Below are 22,890 nucleotides of genomic sequence, written 5' to 3'. Positions count from 1 at the left end.
TATAGATGGCATAGAGCCTTCTAGGCTCATTCAAGAAACCGAAGGGGTTTTGACCCTTCAACTTCCTGCATTAGTGGAAAGTGGGTGGTTATTTCACTTCTCCACATCATTAATGGAGAGATAGAGCTGACCCTTCAACTTCTCCTACATTAATGGAAAGTAGTGGGTGGCTATTCTACTTTCGCACATCATTAATGAGTGATAGAGCTGACCCAACAGATCCAACAATTTTTTTATTGTTGGCTAGTGCTTGGGTAATAGAAAGATGGAGGACATGGAATGGTCACCAAGATTGCTCTGAAAGATCGACAACAATAGTCAGGTCATCATTGAGTCATCACTAGGAGATCTCGAGTGGAGACTGAACCAAAACATGGAGGGGAGGGTAGATCCCAGCCTGAGTAATGAACCAATTAATTGTACAGTTTTGCTAGATGCAAAGTTAAACTAATGCCTAAAATCTGTAATGAGATGGCATGGCAGTTGGCCAAAATGGCTTTGCCACACAAGGAACTTCACTTGAAGAATAAACCTCCGGACCGGCATCCTTATATTTTGTAATCTTTTTGTATAACTTTCAATAGACTGGTAGGGGTCCGGCTAACCCTAGCTTGCTTATCATTAAAAAAAAAACTTGATACAACATTTAATGAGAGTTGATTGAGCATGCAACCAGTCACAAAAACTTAGGGTGCATTTGATTGCCTCCGATTTCAGAGAGAGAGAGCTCTAGCCCAACCCCCTCTTCATTGAGCTAGATATCCATGTAATTGCTAGTCATAAATATCTAGATCCAATGATTTAGATCTTCATTTTGAAAACCATGGATCAGGCATGAGCCTCACCGACTCTTGGATCTAGGATCAAAGACACGATGCCATCAATTGCCCCCTTTGCAATCCTAGGCCCAATCATTTCAACCATGTTATGTAGGGCTGTCAACGGGTCCACTTTATGCCAAATTAGGGTTTACCCGAACAACAAACATCTACCACAAAAGAAACTGTTCAAGCACCTGTCCTAGATTGTGTAGGATCAAGAAAATAAATCCCAAACTCGATGCATATAATTTAAACTGCATTTAGAACTTATTTCTACACTAAAAAATGCATATAAAATCTTGGGTCTGCCAGATTGGATTGGATATTCAGGTAAAATTATATCCCAAACCCGACCCACATGTTACTCGGGTCGGTTTCAGGTCCGCCCATATAATGTTCAGGTCATAATATCTTATGCCCATGCCCGAGTATTTGGATCTGGGCCGGGTCAGGTATTCAACATAAACCCGTCCACATTGCTCATGACCTCACTGGCGCAGCCCATGTGGAGAGGCTGAAAATAGTCTGCATCATCACAAATTTCATGTCAAGGCACACTATCATAGGCCTCACAACTTTTTAAAATATTATAGATTATCCTAAGTGACAAATGATTGGATAGATGAACCATTTCCAAATCAAGTTGTCATATGTAATCAGAATGTTAGGTCAGTTTGGGTACATTTGAGCACAGATAAGCAAAGGTCAACCCTCCCAAGAGCATGCTTTGGTAAAATATTGAGGGTGTGTTTGATGCCTTGGATATGATATCCGGGATAATCTGAGATTTTAGGAGTTCTAATACAAGGATCTAAGGTGTACATTGTAAACTCCACATATAAAATGAATGTTTCTTGTAAAGGATTTGAAATTTATTTTAAGCAAAAAACATAAGTTTTCACAGTAGCTTTATGTTGCTTCTTTCTTGTTTATTGAGCCATGGGGTTAGTGGATCCCTGACAATAGGGCTATCAATGGATCAGAATTTTTTTTTCATATCTCTATATCCATCATCTACCTGTTATATATACTATGTTGATCTAATCATGTTTTTACTAACAAATGCAAGCTACTACATTAGACAATACATAGGATAATGTTGGTTTTACATTTGAAAATAAAAGGCCTTAGTAGATTAAGCTTTTACTTTTCCTCGATGGACCATATTTCTGTTTGATATGTGTCAAAATGCCTGCATCATCCAACCTGCTTATTACTTTAGGCTCTACCTGAAAATACGAGGTGTATTGGGGATTGGTAGAATACACATATATATGTGGAGTTTTTTTTTTTTATAACCTGAAGAAACCGCACCCAGCACAAAGACCACTACAAGAAAAATGCTAATTAGCGACGGATATTTGCGACGGAAAAAATCCGTTGCAAAGTAGCGACGGATTAGCAAAAGAAAACTATTTGTCGCTAACATTTGAAATATTTGCAAACATAGCGACGGAAATATTTCCCTCGCTAAATCCGTCGCTACTTAGCGATGAATTAGCGACAAAAATTTTCTGTCGCCAAAACACTAAAAAAAATACTAATTAGCGACGGATTTAGCGAGGGAAAATTTCCCTCGCTAAATCCGTCGCTAATTTTCGATTTAAACCATCCCGCCTGAGGCGCAAAATTTTCCCTCCCTCCTCCCCCCCCCCCCCCCCGTTTGATTTAAATCGCCCTTCCTCTGACGATGCGCAGCAACCCTCCGAGCGTCCTCCTCCTCCCGCTACCTCTCCCCCATGTCGTCCTCCTCCTCCTCCCGGCGGTGCCCCTCGCCGGTCTCCACTGCCCATCCTACCTCTCCCTCGCCTGAGGCCCTTCGAGCGTGACTGGCGTCGGCCCCCAAACCGTCCTCCTCCTCCCGCTACCTCTCCTCTGCGCGCCATCCTCCTCCTCCCGGCGGTGCCCCTCGCCGGTCTCCACCGCCCGTCCTGTCTCTCCCTCGCCTGAGGTCTTCCGATCGTGATTGGCGTCGGCCCCCGGACCGTCCTCCTCCTCCTCCCGCTACCTCTCCCCTGCGTCGTCCTCTTCCTCCCGGCGGTGCCCCTCGCCGGTCTCCTCCTCCTCATGCTACCTCTCCCCCGCGCCATCCTCCTCCTCCCGGCGGTGTCCCTCGCCGGTCTCCACCACCCGTCCTGCCGCTTCCTCGCCTGAGGCCGTCCGCCGTGATTGGCTCGCTGCGGAAGAGCATCCCGACGCCGGAACCCGCCTGTACAAAAAAATTTGTTTCCTGCCGGAGAACGCGCCGGTCGAGAGCAATTTTTTTTAAATTTTTTTTTTAAAATTTAACGACGAATTAGCGACAGAGATTATCCATCGCTAATTTAAAATAGCGAAGGACTCGCGATGGATCATGTCTGTCGCTAATCCGTCGCAAATTAGCGACGACAGTAGCGACGGATAAGTTCTGTCACTACTTAGCATCGAAAAATTCGCGATGAAAGTTATTCATCGCTAATCCGACGCTGATCCGTTGCTAAACCGTTTAGCGACGAATTAGCGTCGGATTAGCGACGGATTTAGGTTGTCGCTAATCCACAGGTTTCTTGTAGTGGACCTGGTCACGCTGGCTCAGCCTGCCATACTTACGGTCATCTTGCCGACAGCATAAAACTACGAGGCTAGGACCCTTGCCTCGGGGCCTATGCTATGCATTGGCATGTGCAGAGGGGCGATACCCATAAGAATCGAAGTTTGATTGCCCAGCCAAGGCCTCACCCCACTATGCCAACCCCCCTTGGGGCATGTTTATGTGGAGTTGATAATATAATAAGGGGTAGTGCACATGCTGAAAGCTTTAAGGGAGTGTTTGAATGTGTGGAATGCGGCGTCCACAGGACACCCATGGTGTGGGGCTCGTGCGCTCATGCAAATGTAGGATGGGTGGACGGGCACGACACTGCATCTCACACTTTCCGTTGAGATGCTGTTTGCTATCCAAGAGTGTTCCGCCCTTCCCCTGGAATAGGAGAGGACAAGACAGTACATGACACAATTGAAAAAACAAACAAACAAGACATGTTGTCCTTGTCCTCTGTCCGTCCAAAAGGACAAGGTTGGACGCAAAAAAAAATCGACTGTCAACAGGTCAGGTTTGTGTCAGGTACCTGAATAGACCCGATCTGATCAACGGGGTATCGACATAAAAATGATAATCCAAATTAATGTTAATTAGGTCTACTTGAATCCAACTTGGGTAATATGTGGGTCAGGTTTTGACTTTGATTAAACTCTTTACATTGGCCATAAGGGTTCCAAACATCTGTTTGGATGGGTTGGTTGAAGGCATTCACTACAAGAAATCCGTGTTGTACTGGCTGTAGTGGCATTGTGAACCCCAGTTTACTGGCGCAAAACTAGTTGCGCCAGTAAAGCCCGTTGTGAGAGGACCCAAACTGCTCTCTCTGGTTCAGAGTAGCTGTGGGTTCACCGAGAAGCATTTTAATGGGTGATCAGGTTGAGGAATCGTGATGGAGAAAGGCGAAGGAGAGCTTTGTCGATAGTGTAGCGTCTCTTGTGGAGTTAGCTTAAGTCTCCTCAAAGGACACTTTGCTGAAATTCTTGAGTGGAGCTTCAGAAATGTACGGATATGGCAGACGAGCTGGAGAGCCTATTCTCTCTCTATATCTCTCTCTGGTGCAGCAACATATCGCGTCCTCTTTCTCTATCTGTCTTATAAGTTGAAGAGACCGGAGGTAAGAGAGAGAGAGGCGATCTCAAAGGGAACGGATTCACTTTCCATTCGCTTGAGGTGAGTGATTTTCTCTATTCTCTTCTTACGCTTTAATCACCCTCAAAGGGAAAGGATCGTTTCCGGCTTTTTGCAGGAAAGAAGGATTAGATGTTGGGGGGGGGGAGAGTGGGGGTAGAGCTTTTTTGTGAGGAGACGCAGAAGGGTGGATCTCTGATTATAGGATTAGATTTCACAGGATTTTTAAGTGTTTTTTGCTCGTGAAGGGACCTTACTTTTGTTAAACTTTTTTGCTGTTGACTTAGATAGCAGTTGGCATTTATCTCATGAAAATTTGTTACTTACAATTATTTTCTGTAAGATTTTACAATGTTTGGTTGGAATGTGTAAGATAAAATGCATCTATATTTATTGGGCTTTGTTTTTCAAGCTCAAGGGTTTGCCCGTTTTTGTGTTGGTGGGCTCAGAGTTGCTACTTTGAAAAGTAATTCAAGAAGCAAAAGTGAGAAGTCAAGCACTTTCAAAAAATTTATGAAGCTACACAGAACAACTTAGAAGCCAACCAAAAATCATCTTGAAAATAGCAAACCAAAAGCGAGGGAAAAGCAAAAAAAAATGAGAAAAAAATAAAATAAAATAAAATAAAATAAAAAAGCAAAGAGAAAGCGAGCTTTTCAAAAAAAATTTGGTGCTTCTTAGCATGTTTCGAAAACACGCTTTGAAGAAAAGTGTTTCCCCATGCCCTATGACACTTTCTATAATCTTGAGTGAGGCAATTACTTTTCCGTCATAGCTGCCAAGGACTCCCCTGCACCCACTCGCAAAAGGGGCAATTGATGGCATCGGGTCTTTGATCCTAGATCCAAAGGTCTGTGAGGCTCATGCCTGATCCATGGTTTTCTAACAACTGTACCTTCATGGACAAATTTCTCTGCCTACTTTTTAATGGATAAATTTTTTTAGTGGAGGCAAAGAATATATATATATATATATATACATAAACATAAGGCAGACGCCGCCTTGCCAAGCGTGCAATATTCGATAGGAAGAAGGGATCGGTTGGACTCGCAGGTAAGGTAAGAGTGGATCTCCTCCTTTTTTGTGATGCATTTTTCCTTCCTACTGCTACTGGGTTTTTTGTATGCATAAATTGGGTGGTTTTTTTATCATTCCCAACTCTGAGAAAATCTCAAACCCCTTTTTTTTTTTGCCAAAGATTGTTTTCCCTCTTCCCTAGTTCTCTTCCCACGAAGAAAATCCCACCACGTGTCACGGAAATATGCGAACCCCCATGGGGGGCGTTTGACGCACACGCCACGCAGCTGTGAAACTCGTTCCCCCGAGGGTGGTACGACTCAGTTTCCATATGAAAACGGGGGAAGCGGCTTTCCTCAGAAAGCATTCGTCTGATCGTCCGCAGGAGAGATCCCCACTTCATGCGAAAGAGGCTCTCTTTCGCACGAAACAGGCTGAAGCAAACGACCCCCAAAATTCTTCGCCCACCCTCTGCAAAAGCGTGCTTGTACGGCTGCAGTATTGGTTCGATTAAATTGGGCTCAGTGAGACTTGACCGGAACCCAACGAGACTCGGCCTAGCTTAGCTCTGCCACTCTGTCCCGACCTCAGCTGATCTCCAGGAGAACTTGGTCAGACCTTGGCCTTTTTGGTGCACCTTGTCTTTAGGCTGAATGCAGTAAAATCCTACTTTTACCCCAATTTGGTTGTGGTCGGGATAGAGTCTTGACCATAGCGACAAATCTTGTGAGATTTATGAAAATATCACGAGAAATTACTTGAAAGTTAAAAACAATAATTTCTCGCAATATTTTTAATTTATTTTTTTTTTGTTTGAAATATAATTATTGTGTTTTAAACTCGATATTTATGTTTTTATCGATTATTTATCATAAAAAAACTGTTCTTTTACATATTTTTATTTTTATTTAGTCATAACAATTTATATTTTTATATTTTAATTTTACATTTTATTGCCAAGATTTTGCCAAAAATGCAAAATTTACAAAACTTTTATTTTTTGCGAGTTTTTGGCTTTGGCTGCTGAGATTTTTGCCATTTTTTACTTTTGTCACTATGGTCTTGACAAAGCCCAAACTTGATATAAGATGACCATCCCAGACAGTAGTTGAGCTCCCTTTAAGCTATATTATCCATCGATCCCAAGCATGGTCTTGGATTAAGAAAGCTTTAGGGGACTTTTGGATGGCTCCAAAAACTAGGTTTTCAGGGTTTTTGAGGTAACCAAGGAAAAATCTGTCTTTGTGCATTGTTTGGGTGCCATAACACCAGGTTTAATTAAACTGGTTTTGTTCAAGTTAACAATCAGAACACTTTTTTTTTTTTGGATAATCAAGCTGGGTTTAGTCAGACCCCGACCGGAAGAAGCCATAGTTAAGAGCTGTGATCAGAGATTTATGAAATCCAAGCCATTTCCATCGATTGGGAAACCCGTTTTGGAAGGGGAGACGTCGGCATTAGGAGGAGTGCGACCGCATTAAAAATCAGTGGATTTCAACAACATCCTTACAAGGACATTGTTGCCAAATCCGCGATTTGGTCACCCCTATCATCGCCCTCCCAACAACATGAAAAGATCAGGTGCCATCACATGGCATACTTTTAGTGTGCTGCTGCACCTGATCACCCTCTATCTTGGGGATAGGGCCTGTTAGTTGTGGGGCCCAAGAAATGACGGAGGGTGATAAGTGCAGCGGCACATTAAAAGTGTGCCATGTGATGGCAGCCTATCCTCCCTCTCCAACAACTGCTTCCAAACAGAGCCTTAGTCTCATCCAGTGTGACAAAGATCGTGAGATTTATGAAAATCTTGTGATAATATCGCGAGAAATTGTCTGAAAGTTTAAAACGGCAATTTCTCACGAGATTTACAAAATATCATGAGATTTATGAAAAAACATAAATACCGTGATTTAAACACGATATTTATGTTTTAAATGGATATTTATCATGAAAAAAATCATGTATTTTTATTTTTAAATAATTTTTATTAATATTTTCTTATAAAAATATTTTTTATATTTTTAAATTAAGTTTTTTATTGCCGAATAAAATGCAAGATTTTATGGATTTTTTTCAATTTCTTGCAAGTTTTTTGAAAAACGAGAAATTGCCCATAAAAACGTTTGTCACTATGGTCTCGTCTTCCACTAAATCAACCCCTCGCACACTGAAGCAAACGTCAAAATTTCAACCAGCGGCTTGCCAATGTGAAGTGGATGGTTAGATAGCACAATCATAACCGAGGGGTCTTGAGTTCGAATCCTATGGGTTCTCCTCAATCTTGCCTATAAAAAATAAATAAGATAAACAAAAAAACCTTCAAAAATTGTTTTCATCAAATTTGACCTTTCGTTAATTGTGGTCAGCCTTCTCAGGTATACGTCTTGTGACTTGTCATGCTTGACCAGATGCTATGTCCAACTTGTGTAAATCAATTTTGGTTTTGGGTTCAAACCTATCAGATCACATCATAGAGTTTCAGATCCAGATTTTATATTATTCTTCGAAGCAGTTGATCTGCTGAAAAAACGAGTAGAACCTATTATTTTATTGTGGATAAAGTAAAACATGTTGGGTTAGGTCTGATTCCAGCCGCATGTGTTTACTTGACTCCGACCTGGATTTGAATAGACCCAACCATATTTATTCTGAATCAGATCCAGATTGAGATATATATATGCAACCCAAATACAATAATATGAGACACATCCAGTTCAGACCCGGATCAAAAATCCATCCAGCTGCTATCTCATTTGATCCCTTATTCAGTATTCCTCGTCCGTGAGATTCTTTGGTAATACTTTTTTTGCTAGTCAAGCTGGGGGATAAGCCCCTGGGATTTGAACCCGAGACCCTCCATTATGGTAGTGCGACCTAACCATTCAGCTATTCATTCAAACCCTTAATCAGTGTAGAAGAATCATTGGATGATCAGATAGATATGAGTAGAAGGTTGTGTTTCAGTTGATTGGTGATTCAGAGATCCATGCAGTTTTGATGGGTTTTTAACAGGGACTTGGTTCCTTCTTTCATTCACCATGTCTGAGCTTGGTTTCCCATTTTAGAGTGGCACTTGGCCAATATCTGCAATAGCTAGAACCAATACACACAATAGTTGGATGTCTGTTACATTGATGGAGTTTCTGTCCCATAAATTCTAGCAAATTTATTTAGATATTGATATGGCTTGATAGCTGGGTTGTCCGGGTTACACTAATCTTAGTTGAGGATTATTTATGCAGTGCCCATGAGGATCGCTCTTAAACCATGCAAGAATTGATACCTTAGCATTACTACAAAACTAAGAAACTAAGAAAACATGAAAAATAATAGAAAATTGCAAAAAAAAAAACAACTAAAATTATTTATCAAACTCTCTTTGTATCTCACTACAATGAGTATATATAGCAAACAATAAAGCAACCTTAGAAACCTTGATCCTAATATGGATCTAAGATAAATCCAATTCTAAACTATGATCCAAATATGACTCAAAGAACCAATATAAATCTGAGATACATCCGACATGAAATAAGATCCAAAACAAGACCCTAAACTAAGATCCAAACTAAATAATTACAAAAATAAATAAATAATGAAAATGGATTTGAATGAACCCTGTAGACCCGATAGTAACTCGCTCCTGCTTAATGAAAGCAATCCCTAATTTTTTTGTGTTTATGCACTCTGGCCTCAAGTATGGGCGCCTTGGTCTGACAACATTAGCAGCATCTGCTAGCACCCATGTCCTGTCCACTCATCCCCTATGTCATCTCTATCTTCATACCCCTCCTTGGGATTTTATTATTGCAAGTTGTTTTGATCAAATCTAACTCCACAGATGTGATCTATATCATTTATTTAGTGAAGATCAACATTTAAATTGCCAAAATCTGACTTAAATAAATCATCTTTTTCATTGAAGTAATATAATCCAAGGATCAATTCTCACAAAATCGACCATGCTAAGACTTGTTGCATCATAAGATTTAAAAGGGGGGGGATGAGTGAAACCGAACTGTGTTTGCTTTCAACCATAATTGCATTCAATTTCATCATAAGCTTCATGGAATCAACTTTCATTTTCATACCAACTGATGAATCCGGAATTTATGTCACAAGGACACTCTTACCCCCGTGTTGTGTAAATATGTATGCTGTTCTACACGAGAATGGTGTGTCCAGTGTCTTTTTTGTCGTGTCCATGTGACATAGATCCAGAATCATTGTTAATGATGTTTAAGGTTCAGCTTGCCATCCACATAGGGTTGCATAAAGCTTTAGGAACATATTTTCTGACCTTGTGTACATCTTCTGCCTGTTTTTTTTTCATTGTATATAATTTTGCACAATTACTGAAGTCAGCTCTTATGGTGTTCTTGTTCAGGCATGAATTTATAGTGGAGACTTCAGCGAAAATGCAGTCCAGAATCTTTGAATTGAATTCCAAGCTTTGGCGAATTTTCAAGAAAAAAACATGGACTTACTGGATCTTACTATTTCTAAGCAGCGGGGCAATGCTTGTGGCATTCCCTGCATCATCACTCCTCACTCGCCTCTACTACACCGATGGCGGTAAAAGCAAGTGGATAATCTCCTGGGTTGCAGTGGCTGGTTGGCCTTTAACTGCCCTCCTCTTGGTGCCACAGTATTTCTTCAGTGGAATATCACCTACTCCCCTAACAGTCAAACTTTTCCTTTCTTATATGGCACTTGGTTTGCTTAGTGCTGCTGACAACCTCATGTTTGCATGGGCATATGCTTTTCTTCCTGCATCAACTGCATCCCTTATTGCATCCTCTTCTCTTGTATTTTCTGCAATCTTTGGGCGTGCAATTGTGGGTAACAAGCTGAATGCCTCTGTTCTCAATGCCATAGTTATCATCACTGCAGGTACAGTTCTCATAGGCTTAGATTCTAAGTCTGATAGACTACCAGGTGTTAGCAGGAAACATTATGTCCTGGGCTTTATATGGGACATCCTGGGGTCTGCCCTTCATGGCTTGATCTTTGCACTTTCAGAGCTATTATTTGTGAAGATGCTGGGAAGAAGATCCTTTCATGTGGTATTGGAGCAGCAGACAATTGTTTCATTGTTTGCTTTTGTGTTCACCACAATTGGGGTAGTTGTGAACAAGGACTTCTCTGCAATGAGATTGGAAGCTAGTAGTTTCAAGCATGGCAGATTGGCATACTACATGGTTCTCATCTGGGGAGCCATCACTTTTCAGTTGGGAGTTGCAGGTGGCACTGCTATACTCTTCCTAGCATCGACCATCATGGCGGGTGTGCTGAATGCAGTTAGAGTGCCTATAACCAACATAGCTGCAGTAGCATTGTTTCATGATCCTATGAGCAGTTTCAAGATCCTTTCATTGGTATTAACTGTCTGGGGATTTGCGTGTTATATTTATGGGCATTCTTCGGTCAAAAAATCGCCCCAAGGTCATGGAGAAGATTCCCAGTCAGTTTAATGTGTTATGTGTTCCACAGGCATGGTTTAATAGTTTAAAATCTTTGCTTGGTCTGTCAGGAATCACAATGTCATCACCATGTATCGTATTTAGACCATGATGCTCTAAGCAATGAAATTTTGAAACAGGATTCAATCCACGCTTCCATATGCTCAAAGGAATGTAGTGAGTTTATGCCATCAATCCTTAATTTGGTTATGCCATGAGGGCAAACTCATGAATGTCTCCAAGTTTATGGGATGTCATGAGTTCGAAACCCATGGGTATGGGATCTGTTGCTGCAATGCTGAAGCTGGACCTGGGGTTTTACGGCAATGAACTTGGTAAGTGAGGCAGTGTTTCCCTGGTTATCTAAAAAAGATCGTCAAATTGGTTACATAAGGGGCACACTTGCTTGCATCTCATGTGATGCAAAATCAATCGATCCCAAATCACATGATTTGAAATCATGTTTCCAAATCACAGGGTGGAAAATATGATTTTGGATCACATGAGAAGCGAGTAAAATGTCCTCAAATGTGATTTTGAATCTCACTTTTCCATTTTCTTATGTTTGCATGAATGTGAAAAATGGGGCAAAATGAGAATCATTCTCTCAATCGTGAGTTGGGCCAAGCAGATGTGCTCGAGGAGTCATCACCCACTCAGTCCAAGTGGGGGAAAAGGCGACAACCTTTTCGTACGAGTCCTTTGAACTTTTACATTCTCTAAAGCAATAGCAACTCGATAGTAAATGATGGAGCCAGAACAGTTTCCTCGGCATTCACTGATTGACTCACTTAAGCAGATGAAATGATGGTTGTGTTGTGTTTGTGCTAAATACTATTTAGCCATTATCAGGAATATTTCATAAAGCTTGCTAAACCAAAATAAACATTGCTCATCTGTACAAGCAAGAGGATCACTGATCAACTTCATACATCTGCCTTCTTAGATTAAAACAAAGGAATTGAAGATTTAATGGCTAGAGTTTTCTAGCCATCGTCTTGTTAAATATCTTTAGCATTTTACCACCGAGGTGGTATCCCATGTGGTAAGCGGGGTCCTGTTCCAAGCTGAAGGCCCAGGTTCAAATCCCTCTGACACATGGGGCTTAAGAGATATCTGGTAGGGGTCTGCCTAACCCTTGCCTATCAAATATATATATATATATTTTGGTATCAAGCATTCCATGTGGCAACAATTAAGCGGCAAAGTGGACTTCAATGATCTAGAGCACCCCAATTACCATTGGCAAGTATGATCTCTTTCTTTTTAACCATCTGCAGTTTAATCATATCCACTTAATGAAATAATGACACTTCTAATAAGCTCTAATGTGTGACACAAGATTTCCAGATCTGTTCATGTCCAGAACGAGCTAAACTTCATTATCAAAGAAAGACAGTTATAAAAGAGAAAAAACCATATCTAATAATAATGTGACCTGACCATATGTGTGTCAGTACAATTCTGCTAACAAGTTGGCAAAATGAATCATTCATAAAGAACAGTTGCATCAACCTTTGTGAGCACATAAAATAGATACATATCTAAAAGTTGCCATATAATTACTTTGATGCTGTCACACGGACACTCCATTTTTTCCTCCGCACCTGTGTCGACATGCATGTCCCCGTGTTGACACGCGTCAACACCTGGACATGCTATTTTACCCTCCGCACATATAAGTTTGCATTCAATTTATAATTTCTAATTTCTAATTATATTTTCAGTTTATAACTTTATATTTTCGGTATATAATATATATTTTAGATATAGCATATATATTTAGATTATATTCAGTTTATTTTGAATTTATTTTGTATTTATGTGATATATATATATATAGCCGTGTCCCCCTACCCACATTTTTTGCAATTGTTGTGTCCTACCTTTTGTACCCATACCCAGGTGACATAGCTTTGATGGTAAGGCACGAAACCCCGTGATATGCAGCATGACAATCAAGGTATCTTCAGCTCAAAATCCCTCAAACTTCCGCCAAGAGTGACAAATGTACATGAAAAAGTTTTGGCTAAAGTCATCGACATGGATCAACCTTAACAAGCCGCACACACACAAACACATGGAGAGAGAGAGAGAGAGAGAGAGAGAGAGAGAGAGTCGCCAATGTCTCAAGATAATAAGAAAAGAAAAAACAGAAATGTTTGTCATTATTTAATAGCCTTGCTGGTAAGACCCAGAAACCTGTCACATACAGCATGATCATCAAAAAGTAAATTGAGCTCAAGATACTCTAGCTTCAGTCAAGGCGCCTAAGGAGGTACTCTACTTCAACAAGTTTGGTTAAAGGCATTACCCATTTCTCATACAACAGAGACACCATAGATGGATCAATCTTTTGCTTACCAGTACCCTCTGTAGAGTAACTGCTGATTTCTTGTCCAAACACCTTTGCTTTGTTCTCCACTCTTCTCTTGACCATCTCTTCCACTTTCGGAAAAGTTAGCAATCTCATCAGAGCATCCGTATCCTGAAAGAAGGCAAGAAACGTTGCTTTGTACTGTGAAACACGTGCAGAGACCAATTTGTTTTCATAGTTCAGAAGGGGGAGGGGGGGGAATATTTCTTTTCCATTATGAATCAGAAAGTCAAACAATGACTAGCACACCGGAAGCAATTCTTATATTTTTCAACTTAATGAAGAGGTGGAAAAGAAAATGATTACCCGGGCACGGATAGCGGGTCCGTAATCCTGTGGTGCATCCCGGTATTTAGCCTCTGCCACAAACTTCCCATAATGAATCCTTCTAGAGAGTGCCTGTAAAAGTTTAATAGAATATCTTAATATATGTAGATGTAAATGTTCATCGTCAATGTGAACAGTCATCAGTAAAGCTTTCCCACCTGCAGACAAGATAGATCACATACAGCAGTTGACCTGTAGTTGCCATCATCGCCATCAGTTGTAATCAATGGAAGCAATTCCTCAAAATACATCTTCCATATAGTTTTATTTATGTTTACACTGGCAGCAGCAGGGTGTAATACCTACATTTGGTTGATTTGAAATGTGTTTCAAACTCATGCACCTGAAGTCAAGCATGAGTTCAACAAAGTAGTTCACCTGTGGATTGTTGAGATGAGGTAATAATGGCTGTGGTAAATCATCAGGGAAAAAAGCATTCTCCTCTAGGCACTTGTATCTTCCAAGCTTAAAAAAAATGACACATTTTAGGGAAAATAAAAGATTCATGGCCAAGCAAATGTTCTAACATCATTTAATGAATCAAGACATAGTCGCACAATTATTTTCAGTCATTTGCCCAGAAAGCACCATGTATCTCAAAAATGTATAACAGTATAAGGTTTCATCAAGACATTGAAAAATCACATAAGGATAGACTGTGGACATACAATTAAAATTTAGAGAGAGGGTCTGAGAGACACACACACACACAAAAAAGAAAAAAGCTTTCTTAGCCTTGTACTTGCAAAATTGCCTTAGTGGTGAGTTACTCTGAGAGTGTGCAGGTAATGTATAAGAAATAACTTGAAACAAAAGCAAACACATTTCTCACCACCACAAACACCTACTCAAAGACAGGTGACAAATAGAGGCTATGACAAAAGGTCACACACCCAGATACACATGCACAGACATGGATGCACACACATGTGCACAGACACACATGGTAAATTAAACAATTCAACTTTTTTGGGAAAACGCAAGTTGTAGTGATAGGTTCCTCAATATTTCCTGTTTTCTTCAAAAGAACATCACAGTGCTGCCACCTAGAATGTCATAACTGTACATGCTGATGAACTTAAGCAAGAACATAGCACATATCAAGCTAGGTTATACATAAGAATGGACCTGGGTCAAATCTGAAAAAGCTTTTACTGCAGTTAGTAAATGGGCTGGAACTGAAACTAGATTGTTGTACAAAGGCTTAGCCATAAATCTGAACTGTGAACCAAACAGGTCTAGAATGCTAAAGACAAGCTTGAAACTAGCCTAATAATTCCTGGCCCATGAAGCCTCCTTTCCATCCTGGGTTGGTCTAAACCTAGCATAAACATAAGCTAGGCCCATTAGTCCTTTTGATCCAATCCAGGCTACCATATTATTAGTTCCACTAGCAAGCATCCTACAAAAGTTCAGGAATAACCTTCTATATCAAGGATGAGTTAGCTAATTGGTGATTGAAACCTTTCAATATGCATGTACTAAGAAAACATGTGATCAAAAGCATGTATACAGATGGAACGAGGGAGATCAGAAACATGCCTTTGGTCCGACCTGTTAAAATATATTGTAATTTCGTATATATATTTTATATATATAAGGTGATACATATATTATATATGTATATGTATCTACCTATTATATATATAAAATATATATATTGCTAAGGGTAGCTTAGGTAAGGGTAGTTTAGGTATTTTACACATATTCATTTTCGTGAATATGGTTTGTATTTTTTTCCTTTTTCTTTTTCTTTTTTTATTTCCTTTTTTATTTCATTTAATGCATTGTACTTGCATTGGGAGGGGCCCAACCCACTAGTCGTTGGACCCCTCCAACGGTCACATTTGTGACCGTTGGAGGGGCTCCAACGACTATGTGGAGCCCCTCCCAAGGCCTCCAAAAAGCCCTATATATATGGGCAGCTCCTCTTGTATTTTCTCAAGGGATTTGGGATTATAGCCCAACCTCTTTTGTTGTTTATGAATCTTATGAGTGCATTTGCACATTTGTGATTCCGTGTGTTGTGTTGTGCACAAGTGTTCTTGGGTGTGTATGTTCACACATTTATTCTCAAGGTTATTGCGTTATCGACCAAAGTATCTTGTTGAAGATACTTTTACATGGTATCAAAGCCTCGTTGAAAAAGAAGAATTGTGATTCGCCCTCTCTTGCATTCCTCGAAAAGTGTGCCTTCAAGTTTTTTGAAATCAAAGAGGATCACCTTCTTCGAGCAATATTTTAGGAGCCTCTCTTGTCAAGAAAGACGCGAAAAGTAATTAAGGTACGTATTATTCCTTGTATTCTTTCCTCTCTAATGGGCGAAAAAGACTCCCATTTCTCTCTTGGGTTTAAGCTTAATGGCTCAAACTATCATGTTTGGGCCGGTAATATGGAAGCCCATATTAAAGGAAAGGGGCTTTGGGGTTACGTTCATGGATCCATACCGGAACCGGAACCCAAAATTACCGTTATTGAAGGAGGGGATATTAAGATCCTTGAAGGGGATGAAAGACAAAAGGCCCTTGAAGAGTATTCTAAAAAACATGATGATTGGGAAATGAAGAACTTCAAGATCTTATCTTGGATTTTCTCATCCGTTGAGACCAAGATAAACGCCAATATCATCAAATTTAAAAAGGCTTCCGAAGCTTGGGTATATCTTGAGAAAATGTACACCTCAAGAGATCTATCCCACAAGTACTTTCTCCAAAAGAGGGCTTTGACCCTCCAACAAAATGACATGACCATTCGGGAGTACTTTGCCGAATTATCCTCTATTTGGGACGAGCTCGCAATTCTTGAACCTAAATGGAGTGGAGAGGCAATCGAATTAAGGCACAAACAACTTGAGGAAGACCGGTTCTTCGATTTTCTAAATGGCCTTAGACCCGAATTTGAACAAGTTCGGTCCTCTCTTCTCTCAGCCTTCACATCCCCCTCACTTGAAGATGTTATCACCAAGCTAAGTGGTGAAGAAACCCGTATGGGGATTGGCAAAAATAATCCTAGCATTCTTGTTACTTCCTCTACTCAAGAAGATGGTGAAATGGCTAATGCCGTGTCAAGACCGGGAAATAACATGAAGACCTATAGACCTCCTCATTTCAAGAATCAAGGTCAAGGAGGAAATGATCGGTATGGCAAAAGAGACTATAGCAAATTGAATTGCTACTATTGTAAAGAACCAGGACATATCAAACCTATGTGTCCTAAATGGAAGAAATTGATTGCAACAGCTATGGCATCCCAAGTAGATGAACGACCTTCTTCATCAAGTGAGTCTCTTTCTCTTCAACAAATCGTAGAAGCTCTACAACCTCTTCTCAAGGGAGGTACTTCCAGAGCCGCTATGTCATCCTCTTCCCCTGGTAAGACATCTTGGCTTTTAGATTCCGGTGCATCCTTTCACATGACCCCTAGCTCTTGCTCTCTTTCAAATTTTTCTAAAAATTCTTTTCCATCCTTTGTCTCAACCGCGGACGGAACATCTCTTGAGATTAAAGGAATAGGTAATTTTGAAAAACAAGACTTTTTTGTTCCAAAAATTCGTTTTATCCCAAACCTTAACTTAAATCTTCTTTCCGTCTCCCAACTCTCGGACCATGGTTGCGATATAAAATTCTCTTCTAATAAATGTTGGATACAGGATCGCCAGTCCGGGAGATTGATTGGGAAAGGCTCTAGAAGAGGAGACCTCTACTACGTAGATTTTCTTCAAGTTCCCAAGAGTCAATTTTGCAACGTCGTGCAAAACAAAGATATTCATGTATGGCATAAGAGATTGGTTCATCCCAATATTGTTAAAATCTTCTATTTGCCTTTTGTTAAACATCTTTGTAAAAGTGACTTTTTGTGTAATGAATGTATTCTTGGGAAAATGAAATGTTTGCCTTTTCCTCAAAGATCCATGTTTACGACAAAACCATTTGAAATTGTCCATTCTGATGTATGGGGACCGGCTCCAGTAATGTCAAAAGGAGGATTTTCATATTATGTGATCTTTGTAGATGACTACACTAGGTTTTGTTGGATTTATTTTCTTAAACATAAACATGAAGTTTTCTCAACTTTTAAAAGTTTTCACATGATGATTTCAAATCAATTCAATGGATGTTTAAAAATCTTTAGGTCCGACTCTGGAGGAGAATATCTCTCAAATGAATTTAAAAGTTACCTTGAAAATTTTGGTATTCTTCACCAAAAATCTTGTCCGAAAACCCCTCAACAAAATGGGCTAGCCGAACGAAAGCACAGGCACATCATTGAAACAACTAGGACTTTACTTATTTCTCAAAATATTCCAAAAAATCTCTGGGTTGAGGCAGCTCTTACTTCTGTCTATCTCATAAACAGACTCCCATCGAAAAATTTAAACAAAATTTCTCCCTTTGAAAAACTGTACGATAAGGAACCTGATTATAGCAGGTTAAGGGTCTTTGGGTGTAAATGCTTTGTTCTTACTGATAAGAATGACAAACTTTCTCCCAAAGCCATTCCTTGTGTCTTTCTTGGCTATTCTGAAACCCAAAAGGGGTTTCGTTGTTATGATGTCAAAAGTGATAAATTGTATGTTTCCAGAAATGTGAGTTTTCTGGAAAATCTTAGTGGATTCGAACGTTGTGACCCTCATAATGAAAATGTGGATTATTCCTTTTTATTTGATTTACTGAATAAAGACGATGATACTAGTGATAATGAGTCAGATCAAAGTAACCCAAATGAATTTGATACCGAGGAAAACATCTCCTTGCCTCCTTCGTCACATCAACATATTGATGAAGAATTACCTAGAGACCCTATCACCTATACTCATAGAGATCAAAACAACTTTAGGAGTGCTTTTGACAGATATAATGATGCCAGTCCCAGTGCCTCTCAGAATGAAATAATCCCTCGTAGAACCGAAAGAAGTAGAAGGCCTCCTTCTAGGTTCATTTCCTATGACTCATTTTCACCAAGATATAGAGTCTGCCTTAGTGCCATCCACTCCTATATAGAACCTAGAAATTTTGAAGAAGCACGAAAGTGCCCTGAATGGATTAATGCAATGGACAATGAACTTGAGGCTCTGAGAAGAGCCAAAACTTGGGAGTTTCAAAATCTTCCTAAAGGCAAGAAAACAATAGGGTGCAGATGGGTTTTCAAAGTAAAAACTAAAAGTGATGGATCCCTTGAAAGGTATAAAGCTCGCTTGGTTGCAAAAGGATATAGTCAAGAATATGGTATTGACTATGAAGAAACTTTTGCTCCTATAGCTCGTATGGTCACTGTCCGATGTCTTATAACCGTTGTCTCTATCAACAAATGGAACATCTATCAAATGGATGTTAAAAATGCCTTTTTAAATGGCGATTTAAGCGAAGAAGTTTATATGGATGCTCCTCCTGAAATGGAGACTCTTAAGGGAAAGGTGTTTCGTCTTCAAAAAGCACTCTATGGCCTAAAACAAGCCCCCAAGGCTTGGTATGATAGATTTAACTCTGTTATGATTGAGAATGGTTTTTCCTCTTGTTTTACTGACACTGCTCTATTTGTTAAAAAATCCAATGCAGGGATTGTAATTTTACTTTTGTATGTCGATGACATGCTCATCACTGGGAGTGACTCTAACGGGGTTAAGAGTATAAAATCTATCTTAAAAGATAAATTTGAAATGTCTGACTTGGGTTTTCCAACTTATTTTTTGGGAATTGAAGTAGCATACTCTCTTAGAGGATATTTCTTATCTCAAACTAAGCTTGCTTCTGAGATCATTGACAGGTCAGGTATTACAGATGAGAAGCTTTGTGAAACTCCTGCGGTCGTAGGAGCAAAGATGACAATTGATGATGGGGTTCCCCTTTTGGATCCTACACCCTATAGACAGCTTGTAGGATCATTGATGTATCTGAGTATTACCAGACCAGATATATCCCATGCAGTCCATACTGCAAGTCAGTTTCAGCATGCGCCTACATCCGTTCACATGAGTGCCATCTTACGAGTCGTAAGATACATAAAGGGTACTCTAAATAAGGGAGTTTTTTTGTCCTCTTCTTCTGACTTAAAATTGATTGCTTATACTGACTCAGATTGGGGAGGTGACCCAAATAACCGTCACTCCACCACTGGTTTTTGTGTATTCTTAGGAGACTCACTAATATCGTGGAGATGCAAGAAGCAACAAAAGGTGTCACTCTCCTCCACAGAAGCTGAATATCGTGCCATGGCAACTACTACCATGGAGATTGTTTGGATTCATCAATTGCTAGAAGACATGGGGATTACAATAGAAGGGCCCACTAAGCTTTGTTGTGACAACAAGAGTGCAATCTACATTGCGAAAAATCACACCTTTCATGAGCGGACTAAACACATCGAAATGGACTGTCACTATGTTCGTGAAGCATATCTCAAAGGAGTCATTGATCTTCCTTATGTCACGTCCGAATATCAGTTGGCAGACTTCTTTACTAAAGCCTTGTGCGCTCCGCGGTTCAACTTTCTTCTTGGCAAACTATCGGTCATCTTGCCCTAAGTTTGAGGGGGGGTGTTAAAATATATTATAATTTCGTATATATATTTTATATATATAAGGTGATACATATACATATATTATATATGTATATGTATCTACCTATTATATATATAAAATATATATATTGCTAAGGGTAGCTTAGGTAAGGGTAGTTTAGGTATTTTACACATATTCATTTTCGTGAATATGGTTTGTATTTTTTTCCTTTTTCTTTTTCTTTTTTTATTTCCTTTTTTATTTCATTTAATGCATTGTACTTGCATTGGGAGGGGCCCAACCCACTAGTCGTTGGACCCCTCCAACGGTCACATTTGTGACCGTTGGAGGGGCTCCAACGACTATGTGGAGCCCCTCCCAAGGCCTCCAAAAAGCCCTATATATATGGGCAGCTCCTCTTGTATTTTCTCAAGGGATTTGGGATTATAGCCCAACCTATTTAGTTGTTTATGAATCTTATGAGTGCATTTGCACATTTGTGATTCCGTGTGTTGTGTTGTGCACAAGTGTTCTTGGGTGTGTATGTTCACACATTTATTCTCAAGGTTGTTGCGTTATCGACTAAAGTATCTTGTTGAAGATACTTTTACACGACCATACCTCTTCCTTGAAGAGATCAACTTAAGCTAAAGAACCCTCAACCAAACCCTGAACTTGAGCACCTCCTACATAATATAAAAAATGCAAAGATCATCTCATACTATTGTTTTAAGGCACTTCTGTTATTAGATCCATCGGTTATTTTGTTATCAGTTATTGTTTCATGCTTGCCAGAATATAGTCCTCTTTTAGTGAGAGAGTAACATGCATCTTGTTTCTATAGCTTGTTTCTACATGTCATATATGAATAGAAGTGAAATGAACATTTTAAGCATTACTGTTGTATGATTGTTCTTTCTCTTCTTTCTCCTCTTTGAACCATCTTACATCTCTCATACCTCTCAGCGTCATCTTTCTTTCCCTTTGTCTCACTACTTTTTCTAACGATTAAAATATAACCTAACATGGAATGAAGAACGCCCATCTCCAGAAGAATGTTAACTCAATAATTAGTCTGTGTTAAGATAAATCATCAATCTGAAATCATGTATGTGATGTCCCAAAGATGTGGATTGGTGTGCAATGGACATCATGACAGGAGCTTTTGATACTGCAGCAAGCCACCATTCGAGAGAAATATATTATCCATTCTCATGGATGTAATTTCTTGTTTCTCTAGATGTTGGTATATGGATCTATTGAAGGCATGATAATTTTCAGGTTTCTTAAGGGTTGAAAGGCCATTAAGGCCTGTCATAGGGAGTTTAGCATGCACATGCGAGAGAGAGAGAGAGAGAGAGAGAGCAGTAGGTTATTTCGAGTATACTCAGAGCTCAGAGCAACAAAATGTTATTCTTTCTCCTGTTGCACCCCACAGCATCTACATGGAATTAAATAGATCTTCCTACTAATTAGAAATATTTATCAATATTACTCACAAATCCTAACACCCTAATCTAAAACCATAAGAAATTAAGACCAAAGCTGTGAGCTATACCTAGATTTCTGTCAAGGATTTTTCTCATTTTCAGTAGAGTCGGTCTAGGGCCATTTTGATTGCTTGAAAAGTTTGCTATTGGTACTGATTTAGAATTGCTCTAGATCCTCTTGCCAACTGCATTGTTAATTAGTTGCCAAGCAGCGTGTTGAGTAGTCCTCCACCTGCAAACTGCACAATGACATTTGGACTGTGAGAGGCCAACAGCATCTTGAGCAGCCACCCTCCCCTTGCCGATTGCATGATGACATTCAGACTGGGATAGACTGGCAGCAAGTGGAGCAGCTGCCCTTCCCCTGCAGGTTGTGTGATGACAATCAGACTGTGAATTCTGTGATCATGAGACCGATTCTTTACTCTCTGACTCTCATGTAATGGAAAGAGGCGGAAGCTCCAATGGAGTAAAAAGCACTCTTTAAGAGTGACCTTAAGAACCAAGAACACAAACACTATAAGTGCACACACAAAACTCTCAAAAGTAGAAAATGACTTAAAGTCATAAGTTGGATTTATTGAAGAAAGGAAGAGAAGGGTGAAAACCCCATACTTACAAGAGGAGAATACCTCCTCTATTTATAGAGGAGGGAGACTCAAAGAAGGGACCACAAGGGGGCTCCCTTGTAGTCGTTGGGATCCCCAACGGTCAGAAATCTGACCGTTGGGGCCCCAACGACTACAAGTGTGGGGCCCTTGTGGTCTTACAAAAAGGAGAAAATAAAAAAGAAAAAAGAAAAAAAGAAAAAGAGAAAAAGGAAAAAAGTAAAAAGGAAAAAATACATTGTGGTTTTACAAGAATACCCCTATCGGGTATTTCACTAAAAAGGAAACTGTATATATATACATATATGTATATATATACTTATATATATACGAATGTATATATATAAGTATATGTATATATATATATATATACATATTTTAACACGCCCCCTCAAACTTTACGGGGAGAAGACCGAAAGTTTGCTAAGAAGAAACATAAATCGTGGAGTTGGGAGCGCCTTGGTGAAGAAGTCAGCTAGTTGATACTCTGAAGTAACATATGGTAATGAGATAGTCCCTCTGAGATATTCATCTCGAACATAATGGCAATCCATTTCGATATGCTTGGTCCGCTCATGAA

General features: G+C 39.7%; 2 protein-coding genes across 2 annotated transcripts in view; one reads left to right on the top strand and one right to left on the bottom strand.

Annotated features, from left to right (window-relative positions):
- Positions 1-5,536: 5,536 nt before the first annotated feature.
- On the top strand, positions 5,537-11,155 carry PUP5 (purine permease 5). Its single transcript, XM_090010523.1, has 2 exons — positions 5,537-5,588; positions 9,938-11,155. Exon 2 carries the CDS (start codon positions 9,969-9,971, stop codon positions 11,022-11,024), a length of 1,056 nt encoding a protein of 351 aa, XP_089866649.1. The 5' UTR covers positions 5,537-5,588; positions 9,938-9,968; the 3' UTR covers positions 11,025-11,155.
- Positions 11,156-13,152: 1,997 nt separating this feature from the next.
- Positions 13,153-22,890, bottom strand: part of LOC149835432 (chorismate mutase 2-like) — a 46,890-nt gene continuing 37,152 nt past the window's right edge. Inside the window, exons 2-5 of the mRNA XM_090010521.1 lie at positions 14,095-14,181; positions 13,875-14,018; positions 13,696-13,788; positions 13,153-13,500 (exon numbers count right to left, since the gene is read on the bottom strand). Of these exons, the coding sequence (XP_089866647.1) occupies positions 13,270-13,500; positions 13,696-13,788; positions 13,875-14,018; positions 14,095-14,181 (555 nt within the window). The 3' untranslated portion in view covers positions 13,153-13,269. The remainder of the gene's footprint in view (positions 13,501-13,695; positions 13,789-13,874; positions 14,019-14,094; positions 14,182-22,890) is intronic.

The sequence above is a fragment of the Nuphar pumila genome, chromosome 6 (genome assembly GCF_984573655.1).
Source record: "Nuphar pumila chromosome 6, dmNupPumi1.hap1.1, whole genome shotgun sequence".
Taxonomy (NCBI): domain Eukaryota; kingdom Viridiplantae; phylum Streptophyta; class Magnoliopsida; order Nymphaeales; family Nymphaeaceae; genus Nuphar; species Nuphar pumila.
This window is presented reverse-complemented; position numbering and strand designations above follow the sequence as displayed.